Source organism: Dendrobium catenatum, unplaced genomic scaffold (genome assembly GCF_001605985.2).
Source record: "Dendrobium catenatum unplaced genomic scaffold, ASM160598v2 fragScaff_scaffold_1685, whole genome shotgun sequence".
Taxonomy (NCBI): Eukaryota; Viridiplantae; Streptophyta; class Magnoliopsida; order Asparagales; family Orchidaceae; genus Dendrobium; species Dendrobium catenatum.
The window spans coordinates 1,355,247-1,370,943 of record NW_021320147.1 but is presented as its reverse complement, the minus strand read 5'-3'; the positions used below and the strand labels follow the sequence as shown (position 1 = coordinate 1,370,943).

The following is a 15,697-nucleotide window of genomic DNA, read 5'->3' as shown; positions in this document are numbered from 1 at the left end:
TGTAATTAACTACGATGGCTTGCGCTCGTAGGAGATTTAGAAACCCAGACCTGATTTTTTAAAAGCAATTTTTCCAAAATCTCCATCTAATTTTCTTTGGGAAAATCAAACCCGACGATCATTATCGTTATTTTCGAACGATCCATAATAATTGATATCTTCTTTCTTTGGAGAGATATATCAATTATTATCGTGGTTTTGATTATGAAATTATTGATCTTTTATCCAAATTAGAATAGTCAAACAATTAATTAAATTCCATTTTGATCCTCCGGGGTCAAATGTGATTCTCCCTTTGAGTTTGACTACGATAATCCGGATAAAATTAGAATTCTGAAATTTGAACCCATTAGGGAACGATATGATCGTCTTTCGAGGTGATATATTGTTCATAATGACGTGTTCAATTTCAAAATTCAAAATTTAATATTCCCCAAAAAAAATTAATACTTTTTCAAAACCACTTATATATTTTTTAAATCAAACACACACTTCATTACAGCTCAAAGCCCATAATTCTCTGTTAACACTCAAAACAGATCTCATTTTCTAATTTTTTTTATAGTCCAAAACATAACCTAGTTACTGAATTTTTCAGCCCAAACAACAGTCCTTACAACAGAACCTCACAACATCTTTATTTCCTAGTGTATCTTGCTGAAATTATTTCAGCAAGTTATCAAAATAGCCCTCAGCTTGTTAGCCAACTTTTTTTTTTATAGAAAATCAAATCTAAGTTTTCTTTTTATTAATAGTATTTGTTGCTAATTAGTTTGGTTATCTTTTTTTATTTTAATATTGTTGAATGTTGTAACTGTTATATGTACATATGTATCAAATAAAGAGATGTGATGTGGGGAGTTTGGGAAACAAAAAAAGAAGAAAAAAGAAAGCAGAAAGCAAAGAAAAAAAAGAGAAAAAAGAAGGGAGACAAAAAAATAAAGAAGAAAAAAAAAGAGAGAAAAAAAAGAAAGCAAAAAAAGAAATAGAAAAAAAATGATGATTCTTTTCTCGATGCTTGTGACGGGCTGGAAAACCCCCTAGGCGCTCATGTAGCATTGTAGGGAGAGAAACTGGTGCGATGCTTGCAATGACTTAAGGATCACTCTTCAATGCTAGCAACGAGCCGGCAAACCCCCTAGGCGCTTAAATAGCGTTGTAGGGTGGGAAACCGGTGCGACGTTCGTGGCTAAGGGGATAAAAAAAGTTTTTTATTTTATTTTATTTTTATATAAGTACCCCCAAACGCTTACGTAGTGCAGAGGAGGGAAATCTGTGTTTTTTCTAACTTGTGCTCCACACCCTTAAACGCTCACGTAGCGGGCGGGGATTTTAAATAAAAAATATGACCGCGGTGTTATTTTGACATCTACCTGAAGCGCTCACGTAGCGTCGAGGGGAAGATTGCATATTGGTTTTTACCCTAAACGGGGGAGACGCCGGGAGGCTGCCAAAAATTTGTCTAAAAAAGATAAGGACTTGAACGAAATTTGGACAGCAGAGGACTCATTTTTGGACAGCAGGGGACTTGAATTTGGACAACATGAAACATATTCTAAAACATAAATGATTAATAAGATACTTGAATCCAAACAAAATGAGCTTAAACTTAAATTCAAACACTAATTTTTGGATAACAAAGAACTTATTTTGGACTCAAATGGACTTTAATCAAATGACTTTGAGCATATGATGAATTTGAGCATAATGAAATAATTAATAAAATTTTTTAATTTAAATGAACTCAAATCTAATTGAAGTGAACATGACTCAAATTTGAATTTGATTTTTAAATCAAGTGGATATAACTTGAACTTGCACAAATTCGCAAAGGACCTTGATTTGGACTTGACTTTGAACAACATAACAAAAGACATAAAGAGCCCAATTCGAACTCAAATGAATAGGTGTTTTACTTGAATAATGCATGAAATTTTTAATGGACTATTAAGAAGTCATCAATTCAATTGGAATGAAGAATCTTAATGAGCAATATTGCAAGAGCTAGTGACTTAATGACAAAGCCATTGTGTAAACTTTTAGATCATGATAATGAACTCATTACATGAGATTTGATCCATCTTTGAGTAAATCAGTAGACTTGCAAGTTGTTTGGCAAACTATTCATAAATCATCCGTTAAAGTTCTAAGTGAATATTATAGTTGATTCATGAAAGATGTGTCAACTAAGTTGCAAATCTCCAATTGGCAATAATACTAATATTGTCACTCACATCACATATCAAATGGTGATGAACTGTACTTGGGCTTTGATTTGAATGCTAAGCGAATGACTTGAATCTTTTGGGCTCTAACCCAAATTAACAAAGATCAAATGAAATGCTTATGAACAACAGTATAAGGACTTTCAAATGAATATTAAATAGCCACTTTCAAGTATATAATGGCTTGCAAGCAAACAATGACTCATGGTGTACGGAATCCCCAACATCTCATTTATGAACAATACAATCATAAGGAACATGATTAAGATGATTTGATGACAACCTAACTCCGACCAAGTTCTGAATGTCAAATTAAATAAGATTATCAAGGCTTAGGAGTTCTCGATGAATCTATGATCTCCGAAGCTTATACTGATGATTGCATAGAACTCAAAGATGAAGGATATATGGTGTACATCAACTCCTATGGGCCGTTGTAGGAGACCATCGTACACACTAAGCATCACCTACAGAGTATGATAAAAAAGATCTGCAATACATATGAGTTATCTACGAATACAAATGTATGTACAACATCCACCCATGGGTAGATACAGAAGGACTACAGTAAATACAATATCCTGTAGTCAATTTCAGTCTAAGAATGAAAACATCTGCTTACAACAGGAGTGAATACTACGACACCCCAAAAATCAATCACCATTCAATAGCCAACAAATACGATTGTCCAATTCACTGCAAGGAAGAGCAAATGATATGCAGTAAATTCAGATACCTACGAGCAGTCATAGGAAACCCGTCATACACTTAACATGTCATCTACAAGAAGAATGAAAGGAAACTATAGTAGATAACAACATCTACTGGTCGAAGCAGGGGATTCGTTAGTACACTACAATCCACATGCAGAAAGCAATGAGTGGTGAACAACAATCTACCCGTACGAAGCAGCGAACAACTCTATTCGGAAGCTGCTATGCCATGCCACCAGATCTGTAACCTCCGTACAAGCAGACAGAAGGCGTCTACAAATAATTTCAAAGTACCTCCGCACGTGCACCGTAGTTTGTATACACATAGGTACACAAGGGATAAATATAATCATAACCCGCATGGGCCCTAGCGAGCGTGTTATTTGTACACACGTGACATCTAGGGATGTTGCGTGGGTTAATAAGTGAATTCAAGTTCGAACCCGATCCTTCTATACGGATAAATAAAAGTCGACAGGGTTCGAACATTCAAACAAATACACGGTTGTGACGATAGATGTATTTGTTTTAATACATTCAAATCAGGCCTTCAAGGCCTATAATCAAGAAAATTCATAAACAAAGACATAAAGCCCGAGAAACCCGATCCTAGGTCAACAGCTCAGCCGAGTCGACAAGGTATAATCCAAAATAGAAATGCCCCCCAAACACCCTGATGATGGCCATGTTGAATGTTTATCTCAACTGAAGGAATTTACAAATACTTTCAAATGCCTCCCAAAAATCCATTCTAAATGTTTTTCAAAACTCCACATAAATACCCAAAAATCCAAGAAATCCAAAATCATTGCAAATTCCAAAGATATTTAAAATAAATATCAATCCATCAAACACATAAACCAAAAATCCATCCACCCTCCGCAACAGTATGCATGGGTGGACAAATTCAAATACTAGTTCAGCTCACAAAGAGCCAAATGCCTAGTCGAAAATATCACTAGGATCCATTCTCAAACAATCTTATGCCAGTATGAACATGGTACATGTCTTATAACCGACAGTTTTGCCGCCAAATGACACCGCAGGATAAACAGTTTTGACTTGGGGCCCTCTGAACCGAGTGGTTTTGCCGCCAAATGGCACCACGAAATACCTGTTATGGCCAGAGCCAATACACTCCTTAGTGGCATCAAATCCTTGAGATATGAGTCAATAGGATATAATCGATAAGGCAAAAGCCCTCTGTTAGCTAAGGTGGATTCAAATTTGTCCCCTTAGATAAACATTCACCCCAGGTCTACAAGGTCCCCTTAGACGAAGCAACCCATGGCTGCCGACAAGGATCCTTCTGTCAGGTTGGGTCAACTACCTCTTCTGACTAAGTAGACCAGGGACCACGATGGCCCGGGATGACGGAACCATGGGATCTTGATCGGGTCCATCATCCATTCCCCCACCATCCACTTTAAGTGCAAGATGGTGAAATTTCTATTTTAAATATCAATATCTTCAAATTCCCAATTATTTTCCAATCTTCTAACATTCAACCCCAATTTTCAAATCTAAATCCATGCTGCTACTATATGCTTGATACTTCGTATCTATGGATACAATGTATCTGATTGACGACTAGCCTTAATCGAAAGTTCTCTCTCGTGATCAAGAGGGGTAATTAATTATAGGGGCTTGCGCCTATAGGAAACCAGAACTCAGATCACAAAGTCCTCGCAGAATTGAGGGCGCGCGAAATCTCTGGGTAGTGTCTTATCTATAAACCCACCTGCCTTCCAAAATTTACCCCGGAACCTATTCGTTAAAACTCCCTCGCCGATAAAAAGAAAAGCGAGCGGAGGCCGGGGCCGAATTTTCGGAGCCCACACTATTCTTTTGCAAAATATTAAATGATGTTAATAGTATGTTATTCAAAAACATGAGAAGAGAATGTTCTACTTACTTCAAAAGATTCAAAACCATACATATCAAGAATGCTGATTGATCTTCCGGTTCGCCGCTTTCCTACTTCAAGTGACATGTTAATTTGTTCCACGAGCCATTCAAACAAACTAGCATACAGAGACTTTGCTAGTGCATCTCTTGTGTCTATTGCCTTGGAACAGAATGCAAACAAATAGTATGCTACATCAAAAGGACGCTAAGAGATAGTGTTACTGAATGTGAAAGATTGAAACCTAGGTTAATGTGAGCTTTTGTATAATGGTATCACTTCAAACTCTCATTTTCCGAGTACATAAAGCCAACTTCAAATCCTGAATATCACATCCAAGTAATTTGGACATAGTTTGCGCAGCTGAAAAAATTACCACACAATTAACAAAAGTCGCATAGAGTGCTAATAGCTCTTCATATGTATGCATAATACAATGGCAGTAATCAAAAGAAAATCTCATGTTCAAAAGAAAAGCGCTTTAAAATATGGATTTATGCTGGTAGGTTTAAATAAATCAAGACCAACTTTCTAAGAAATCAATTTCATCAGCAAGGTAATACTGTTTTTGTCTGGGGTTATATATATCAGATTGTGGGCCTATACTTCATTTTCATATTCATTTTTATCAAAATAAATTCAAAGAATTAGCCATATTGATAAAAATAAGGGTCAATCCCCCACATATTGCTTTCAGCATCAAATCAGGTTCATCTCCATCATGACAAAGCAATAAATAACGATCAAAACTGCCAACAATATGTCAAGTTAGATGCAAATCTATAGATAAAAATAGATGTCACAAGTGTGAATTAAAAAGAACTTCAGGGAGAGAGTAAGTTGTTATTTCAAGGAAGAAAAAAAAGACTATTAAAGAATGTTTATAGTTTACCCAACAAGCTGATAATTGTCTGCAAGCTAACATTAGAGAAGCACCAATCGCTAGCTTCCATATTTAATAGTCACCAAACACGGAACATTATAATCCAGGAAACAGCAACTGCATCCTTATCTTATTGGATTATATTTTTAAGCCAAATATGTATGAGATGTAAATAGATAAGATCTTATTATTTTCAATTCCATATCATACATCAAATAAAGTCTTTAGATCCATAAGTGGTGACACATGATATAGCTTTCAATACAGACCATTTGTCACCATTAAGGCTCTAGAGAATTTCTTGAATCCTTGAGTTGGAATGCAAAGCATTTACCAAGATTTTTCTCTCAAATCCAAGACCTAATATCAGCAGGTGCTCACTTTTGTAATGCAGAAACAAAGATAAGAATTTGAATAAACCAATAATCATTTTGAAATTTAAGAGTATGAAAAAGATTATAGAGTGCAAGAAGTTCTTTTGAAATAAATAAAGAATATTTTTCATGTAATGTTAATTAGTATATGAATCAGAAATGAACAACTATAGGAAGGTGAACCTAACCATACAATGAACAACATATTCCTTGTTATTAATGATGATAGTTAAATTCACCTTTAACAACCTTTTAAAACATAAGCACCTATTATCCCCTTTCAGTGAATAATGAAAAGAAACGTGCCTCAAAGTCACTCATTCTAACCTGCGCACATTTTACTGTTAGTATCTCATTCAATATCTAAAATATAAGCTGAGAAATTAATCTTATTGTGCGTTCCTAATCAACTTTGACCAAATCTGTTATGAATACTATGCATCTTTCAGGACATCTTGCCCAATCCCTTAAACTTAAGCTACCACTGTCTTAATGTTTGGAAAAAGAAACCTCATGCACAACTCGGGATTTGAATGAAGAATAACTCTAATAAAAACACCATTTTCAGATAATTGTTCCTTAAAATAACTTTTACATTTTCATTGAAGACCCCCAATAGATATTTTTTAATTCTCCAGTTTAAATAATTCATCACACTAAATAAAAATAAAAATAGAACAAAAACTATTTAACATTATAAGGTTTATTTTTATTACAAATTATATGATTCATGTTCAAAATTTAGGATATAAACAAATATGTTGATTATATGTTTATTTTCAGCCACTCAAATGTATTGTTAAAAACTCAAATAAATATAGAGCCATAATTAATGTCTCCAACGACCTATGAGACATTTTTGGACACTCGAGCAGCATAATCTACAAATGTTGTTTAATAAATTCTCTCTCTCTCTCCCTCCCTCCTTCCCTCCCTCCCAAATAATTTAGAGAAATTGTTTAATAACTAAATTAATTTATAAATACTACTATCTTATTATTTATATATATACTCTCATATATCAAAATAATTGAAATAAAATTTAAAATTTTATAAAAATATTTTTGATGATTTTCAGGATGTTCAAAAAATGAGGTATAATTTTTTGGAGAAATTTTTAATTTGTATATTTTAAATTTTATGCATCACAACTCTCCTCTCCTTATAAGAACTTCACCCTTGAAATTCTTTTCATTGATAATCATTCAACAAATTTCTATCTCATTTCTTATTATTTTTTTCCAAGTTGCATTTTATTTTTATTTTTTTTTTTTGATCAAAAAGTTGAAAGAGCTTTATTAAGAAAAAAACAGAATTACCCTTTACAAGCATCTGACTCCTCTAACAATCTAATGAAAGGAGGGATGTTACCCAAGGAAACATCATTCCAACTAAAAGAACTAAAGCAAGCAAAGTTAGCACAAAGGTCGGCTAACTTATTGCTCTCGCTATCTACACAACTAAAAATAACAAAATTAAAGTCTTTAATAAAAGATAGTTCTATAGAATCATTACCACCTTTCTCCACCACTCCCTTGATGAATTTGATAACGTTGGAATTGTCCTTTTCAATGATTAGGCCTTTGTAGTCTAACATCCATTCTTTAACCACAAGTTTGATCACTAGAATATCTTAAAGTTCTAAAGCTGCTGCATACCAATGAATAAGAGTCTTTCTAAAAGCCAATAAGAATCTCCCATAGTGATCCCTAAATACTCCTCCGATACCAACCTTGTAGGAACTATGTAGAGCCGCATTAATGTTAACTTTGATCCAATCAGGTGGAGAAGGATGCCAAGAATTCAGCAACCTGGAAGGTTGATTAGCACCGTCAATACCTGAATATGAGTAGCTAGAATTTCTTTGAATAGCTGTACTACAAACATCATTAGAAGCTGTCATCACCGAACTTAAATTTTTTCCATCATGAACAAACATATTCCTTGCTATCCATGAATGGTATATAGTATTACAAAATAAACTCCTCATCCATGAGTTTTGTTTGCCCAGCCACTCATTACAATCTTTCTTGGAATTAAATTCTAGAATACCAAAGCCCCATTTGTTAAAACTTCCATCACATTGTTTGTTTTCCTGCAACCATAAATATTATGGTCAATGTCCTCAACCTCCTCACACCCTCTAGGACACTTATCAAATCCTAGCAATCTTCTATAATAGAGAAAATAATTAGTTGGAATGGCATTATTGATCAATCTCCACCAGAATATCTTTACCTTTGGGTTTAATTTCACCGTTCCAAACCATTTCCAGCAAACCAACTCTATTTTATCAGTTTCCAATGCTTCAGTAGCTAGAAATGCTATAGTTTTGCTCGAGAGCTTATGAATCAATTCAAAATGGTCTTCATCCATATCATTCTGTATATTATTAGATATGATCAAACTGATAAAGTCTTCCCCAAAGAACCTCTTCAACTTTGTCATATTCCAGCTTCCATCACATATAAAACAATCAACTGATAAATTGCCTTCATCATTTGAATTAACAAAAGTAGGCCATAGCAGCAAACTTTTATCCAAAATCCAAATTTCTTCAAAGACCTTGATATCTTTGCCATTGCCCACTGTCCATCTGACAATGGGTTTCAAGAACTCACCCCCATTACAGGTCAGTTTCCATGAAACTGAGCCCCTCCTATTAGTTGTATCTTCCTCCATAATTGGCCCATATTTTGGAAACAATACCTTGTGCATAAGGGACTCCTTTTCTTGAGTATATCTCCACGCTAACTTGGCCCTCAAAGGCCCAGCTTTCTTAGAGCAGGAATTTATGCCTAAACCTCCCCATCTTCTCAGTTTGCACATTAATTCCTAACTAGCATAGTGAAGACCCCCTGACCCATCATTTTTATTCCAAATGTATTTCCTGCATAGCTTATCAACTTCATAAAGAATTTGCTTTGGAACAATTGAAAGAGATGAAAGGTAAGATGGGTAAGATAATAAAACAGAGTTGACCAAAGTTATTCTCCCCGCAAGAGAAATGAGTTTACAGTCCCACACACCTAGCATACTCATAGCTTTGTCAACAATAAATTAAAAATCAGCTCTAGACAACCTTCTCAAAGTCACCTTGATTCCCAAGCAATTAAATTCTTTAACTTCCTTGCAATTCATTATTTTGCATATTTTCTTCTTCCTCCTTGTTCCCACGGAATTTCCAAAAAGGATGCATGATTTTTGCAAATTTATTCTTTGACCCGTCCAACCACAAAAGTCCCCAAGGATTTCTTTGACAATCTTGATAGATTTTATCTGAGCATTAGAGAAAATAATGATGTCATCTGCATATAATAAATGAGATATCTTTTGCCCATTTGAAGAATTACGATCCCTATAGACCTTCCTTTTTGTAAGAAGGCATTGGAAAGAAGCTGTATACACATCACAAACAAAAAGGGAGAAAGAGGGCATCCTTGATGGAAACCACTCTTGGCTTACTTAGAAAATGAGCCATTAATAAGAATAGAGAACTTTGGGCCAGTGATACACTTCACCACCAAGTTGGCAAACTTAATTGGAATTTCAAAGTAATCCAAGATTTTAATCAAAGTCGGCCACCCCGTGGAGTCATAAGCCTGCTCCATATCGACTTTAAAAGAAACCAATCCCTTGACTAATTTGGAATGTTTAAATTTGTGGAAAATCTCTTGTGCCACAAGAACATGATCCAAGAGGGATCTACCTTTTAGAAAAGCCACTTGTTCTATAGAAATAATCTTAGGGAATACCAACAAGATTCTATTAAGAAGCATCTTAGCTACAATTTTATAGACTGAATTGCATAGGCTTATAGGTCTATAGTTTGAGGGAGATAAAAGATTTTTAGTTTTGGGAATCAAAACTATATTAGTAACTTTCCAACTATCATCTTACCATACTTGAAAAAGTGGTCCACGACTTGCCATAAATCATGTTTGATGATATGCCAATAATGTTTAAAAAAAGAGTAAGACATACCGTCTTACTCTTTTTATTTAGATCCATACCCCCACTACACTTTAACACAAGGAACTTGCTTGCTCCTTGGTTTTTTAACACCAAATTTCAATATTCCTTCATGTTCCTCAATATACTTTAGATCTTTACATACATTAATTTCATCAAGTAGTATTTTTTTTTGTGCATATGTAACCCATTTTATCAACATTGATGCATGAAAAATATCAAATATATCAAACATGTCAGGCAACAGTGCTAATCTGTAAACAACGATATCAATTCGTTCAATGATTCAAAATGGTCTTACAAATTTAGGACTTTATTTATCTCTTTAACCAAATCTAGCAATACCTCTCATATCACTACAAAAATATCTTCTCTAACTTGCATAGGATGATTGGTATGTTATCCTCGTACCTACGTAAAGCATTTTCACTTAGTTTAGATGAACATAAATCTTTGAAGAAAATGCTAAGCTCAATCAACGGATTTGATATGTAATCGGGTAATATACTGACTATGATCAGAAGAAGAACCTCCATAATTATGTGACAATCATGACTTTTGAGTCCAAATAACCTTGCAGATTTCAAGTCAACACATCGGCTTATATTTGATCCATAACCATCCGGCATTTTTAAACCTTTAAACCACTGACATATCATTCTTTTTTGCTCTAACGTGAAAGAGTAAGGAGCTTTGGGCTTCATTAGTTTACCGTCAGTTGTTGTTACTAACTCCAAATTTTTTCGCCGACAAAACTCTTTAATGTCCATCCTTGCTTTGACATTATCTTTACTCTTGCCTTTAACATCCATAATTGTATTAAAAATATTATCCAGAAAGTTCTTCTCAATGTGCATAACATCCAAGTTATGTCTTATCAAATTAGTTCTCCAATAAGGTAATGTCCAGAAAATACTTTTTTTAATCCAATTATGTTGAACACCATAACCCGGAAATTTAGATTCTGATAGCATTGGATAATCAATAATTGTTGGAATGTTGGAAAGTCTCTGGAGTATCTCATCACCACTTAATCTGGGTGGAGGAGGTGATCGCTCAATTCTGTTTTTAACAAATGCTTCTTTATTTCTTCGAAACTGATGATTAGCATTTAGAAACATACGATGACAATCAAACCAAGTATTTTTCCCTCCATGTTTTAATGTGAAAGCTTTACTGTTCTCCATGCAGTAAGGACATGCTAATTTCCCTGCTGTGCTCCAACCAGACAACATACCATAAGCTGGAAAATCACCGATAGTCCACAGCAAAGCAGCTCGAAGGAGAAAATTTTGTTTTATTGATATGTCATATGTGAGCACTCCTTCTTCCCATAATAATTTGAGGTCATCAATTAATGGCTGCAAATAGATATCAATCTTTGCCTTCGGATTATGTGGTCCAGGTATAATCAGAGTTAAGAACATGAACGGAGTAGTCATACACATCTCTGGTGGCAGGTTGTATGGTGTTAATATAACTGGCCAACAAGAATACGGTGTAGCTGTTTGACTATAAGGAGTAAAACCATCAGTACATAATCCCAATCTTATGTTGCGGGGTTCAGCAGCAAATGAAGGATGCACTCGATCAAAATGTTTCCACGCTTCAGCATCTGATGGATGAGAAAGAACATCACTTTTTGCTATTTTCTCCTTATGCCATCTCATATGGCCTGCTGAACTCATTGATGCATAGAGCCGCTGAAGTCTTGGAATGATTGGTAAATAAAACAAACGGGAATATGGCACATCTTTCTTTGGACGACGTTGTTTTCCCGAGTTCTGCTTAAAACGAGGAGCATTGCAGATGTGACAAGTAACTTCTGCTGCATCATCCTTATAGTATAACATACATCCATTGATACAACAATCAATCTTTGTAGCAGTGAGACCCAGCTTGGATACTAATTTCTTTGTTCGGTACAAGTCTGAGGGAATTATATTGTCAGCCGGATTAGTTTCCTTCATAAGACCAATAACGTCATTAAAACACTCACGAGGAATATTATACTCAGTTTTAATACTTAACATCCTCACTGCAATGGATAATTCTGAATGCGTACTGCAACCTTCCCAAATTGGCTTTTGGGCTGAATGTAATAACTCAAAGAATTTTTGTGTCTCTGCATTTGGTGGCTCTTCCACATTAGACCTTAAATTATGACCTGCTACATCAAAAATAAGGTCTTCATAGGGTCTACTCATTTGATTTTCATGAAATGTTTCATAAGCTGTAGATGAACCAGCATGAGCATCTCTATGTGGCTCGTACTCGCCATGTGATGTCCAAATCCAATAGTTTGGAAGAAATCCCCTACGATATAAATCAAGCTTCACATCATCGGGCTTTAGGAATGCTAGATTTTTATGCTTCGAACACGGACATCTAAACATTTTATCAAGCTGAAAGGAAGGCAGTTGAGATGCAACTTGAATGAAAGTTTCAACTCCCTGTATAAATTCAACTGTCAATCCTTTTCGACCCGGCAACAATCTATTATACATCCAATATCTCTCTTCTTGGATAGTCATTTGCACGTTGAAGTAAACGTACCCTACATGTTGGAGGCATAAACAATCTGTTATACATCGAAATAGATTTTTATGCTTTAAAAGTCACCTCTAATAAACCAATGTTCCTTATAAGAATTCTCAAGGTCAACAAGCCATTGCCAAAGAGGCAATCTACCAAGTCTTGTGCAACTAAATAAACTATATACCAATATTATAAATATTAAAAATAGAGAAGTTGCAATGAATAATTTGATCAAAATCATCAATACTAGTTAAATTAATATCACTTTTACAAAAAACCCAAATTTTACTGGAACAATTAGCGAAGGAAAAAATCAAACTCTAGGTGTCTTTAAAAAGTGATGATTTTAGGAAGAATCAACCATGGGCTCTAAAAGGACTAAAAAAGAAATATTAAGATTTCAGTATAAATTGTGGATACGCATACAAGTTTCACGATAACCAACACATGTAATATTCGCAACCATATAACTAATCATTAAGATCATTTTTTGAAAGAAGTGTTGTATCTTGTGATTCTAGAATCAGCAGAAGATCCAAGTAATTACTTTTTTGGAATGGGGTCGGCGGTCGGAGTTCCTTCGTCGGGGGCTGATCGGACGAGCGGAGGAGACGATAGAGCGAGCGACCGAGAGAGAGAAGGAAATAGTGAAAATGAAATGAGCGGAGCGAGGGGGCTCGTATTAGGACTTTTACCGGCGCGGCGGTTTTCCGGCGGTCTAGACCGCCGGAACAAAATCACTTATCACCGGCGGTGTAGACCGCCGGAAAATCGCCGGTTCACGTTGATATCCGGCGGTTTTTCGGTGGTTTATAGACCGTCGGTAACACCGGCGGTGTATCGTAGCTAAGCCGCCGATTTGGCCGTCGTTATAGTCCGACGGCTTAACCGCCGGCGGAGCCATCGGTAATACCGACGGTCTATAAACCGCCAGTTAAAACCGCCGGTATTTGCCATTTTTCCTGTAGTGTATTTTTTACTTTCAAAAATATAAATCTTTGACTTCAACTTCTACCATTCTATGCTTAGGGTCATAGTATTTTGAATGATGATCCTAAGTATCTTTTAGTCTATCTCTGATTAGCCTAATTTCCTTATATCCTTCTCAACTGATTCAAAACCCATCAATTGTCATTCTGTTACTTCAAACTAGTTTAATGAAATTTTGCATTTTTTACTATACAACATTTCATAGTTATTATATACAAATTCAATATTTGAATATTGAATTAATAATTGCTATTATATACAACTTCAATAATTAAAATATGATATTCCCAATTGCCTCTAAAATACATTACACATAAACTCAAAAAATCTTGAAGCATTTGAATAATTTCTTCTAACTGGACACCAATTTGTAGATGAAATGTTATACTGAGATTTAATTTTATGCTTAAATTTTTATGAATGATAATCTACAGTCCATAAGTAAATTTTTTATCCCTATTTTATAATATCACTTTTGGAATGCCACGTTATCTAATAATTCCCTTCACATATAATCTTGTTAACTTATCAACTGAATATCTATTTGATAGCACAAAGTGAATAGACTTAGTTAACCTATCAATTATCACCCAAATGCAATCGTGATGCTATTTAGATCTAGGAAATCTGATAATAAAATACATTGCATTTTATTCTCACAACCATTCTAAAATTGGTAATGACTGAAACAATCCACTTAATCTCTCTTGCCATGTTCATAAATATACTTGATCAACTAACTTCTAATATTAATTGCTAGTTTTTTTGAATTTCTTTAATTATGTCTATAAGTTCATTCCACAATCAACTAATGCAATATATCTATCAAATCTTCTAACCTCTTATTGCAAAATTTCTAATTTTTAAATCAATTTAGGCTCTTCATAATCATCCAACTTGTAATTCTTGTGAACTTTCGACTTAAAATTTCAACTACTACATTTGCTTGACAATATTTTAAATTCAAATTATAATATTTAATAACTTAAGTCATCTTTTTTGCCTCAAGTTTAATTATTTTATGTGGCTAGATTTTTTAAACTCTTGTGATCAATAAATATTTTATATTTTGTCCAATAAATAGTATATCCAAAATTTCAAAGCAATGACTAGCACTGCCAATTCTAAATCATAGGTTGAATAATTTCTCATGCAATTTCTACTCTCTTAATAAATAAACTATTATTTTAATATTTTGCATTAAAATGAATCTCAATCATTTTAAAGATGCATCACTGTAAATCCAAAATCATTCTATTCTTGTTGGTTAACACTAGTGCCGTTATCAAATACCTTTTAAATTCTTGAAAATTATTTTTCCATTTTTTTTGGCAATTTAAATTTAGCATTGTTTCACAACAATCTAAACAATGGCATAGCTATCTATGAGAACCTCTTAACAAACCTCCTAAATATCTTGCCAAACCTAAAAAACAATAAACCTCTTTAACATTCTTTAATGTAAACATTCTAATATTATTTTCATTTTTCGTGATCCACACCAAAATTCCTTGAACACTAATTATGTGCCCCAAAATTATAACACTATACAACAACAACAAGATTTATCCCACTAAATGCAACACTACTTGGTCAAAATTCACATTTAAAAAACTTTACATATAATTAATTATTTATTAACAACTCCAATAATATCCTCAAATGTTCAGCACAATTTTCAAAATATCATCAATGAAGATATTATAAATTGGTTAGTATATGCCTTGAAAATTTGAATTATCGACTTTATAAAAAAAATGAGCATTGGTTAACCAAAATGACATAAAGATAAACTTATAATGATCATACATAGTTCCAAAAGCTTCCCTAAAGGAAAAGAAAAGTGGATTAAACTAGAATGGTGCAATGAAAGGCATTATTTACCCACTACAAGAAAACCCGTCATTACCAGCGGACGTAATCCACCAGTAACATGATAATTGCAACGGAAAGATAACGTTTCTGTCGAATTTCTGGCAAAATTTAATGCAACAGTTTGGCATGCGACGAAAAAACCTTTTCCATCGTAAATAATACACTGGAACACATTCCGACGTACGTTCCAGTGCATTATTGGCAAAAAAAGTGTAACAATT

General features: G+C 34.2%; 1 protein-coding gene across 1 annotated transcript; it reads right to left on the bottom strand.

Annotated features, from left to right (window-relative positions):
* Window positions 1-10,429: 10,429 nt before the first annotated feature.
* On the bottom strand, window positions 10,430-13,150 carry LOC114581380. Its single transcript, XM_028701400.1, has 2 exons — window positions 13,057-13,150; window positions 10,430-12,929 (listed from the first exon to the last, which is right to left on the bottom strand). Exon 2 carries the CDS (start codon window positions 12,605-12,607, stop codon window positions 10,430-10,432), a length of 2,178 nt encoding a protein of 725 aa, XP_028557233.1. The 5' UTR covers window positions 12,608-12,929; window positions 13,057-13,150.
* Between the last annotated feature and the right edge of the window lie 2,547 nt (window positions 13,151-15,697).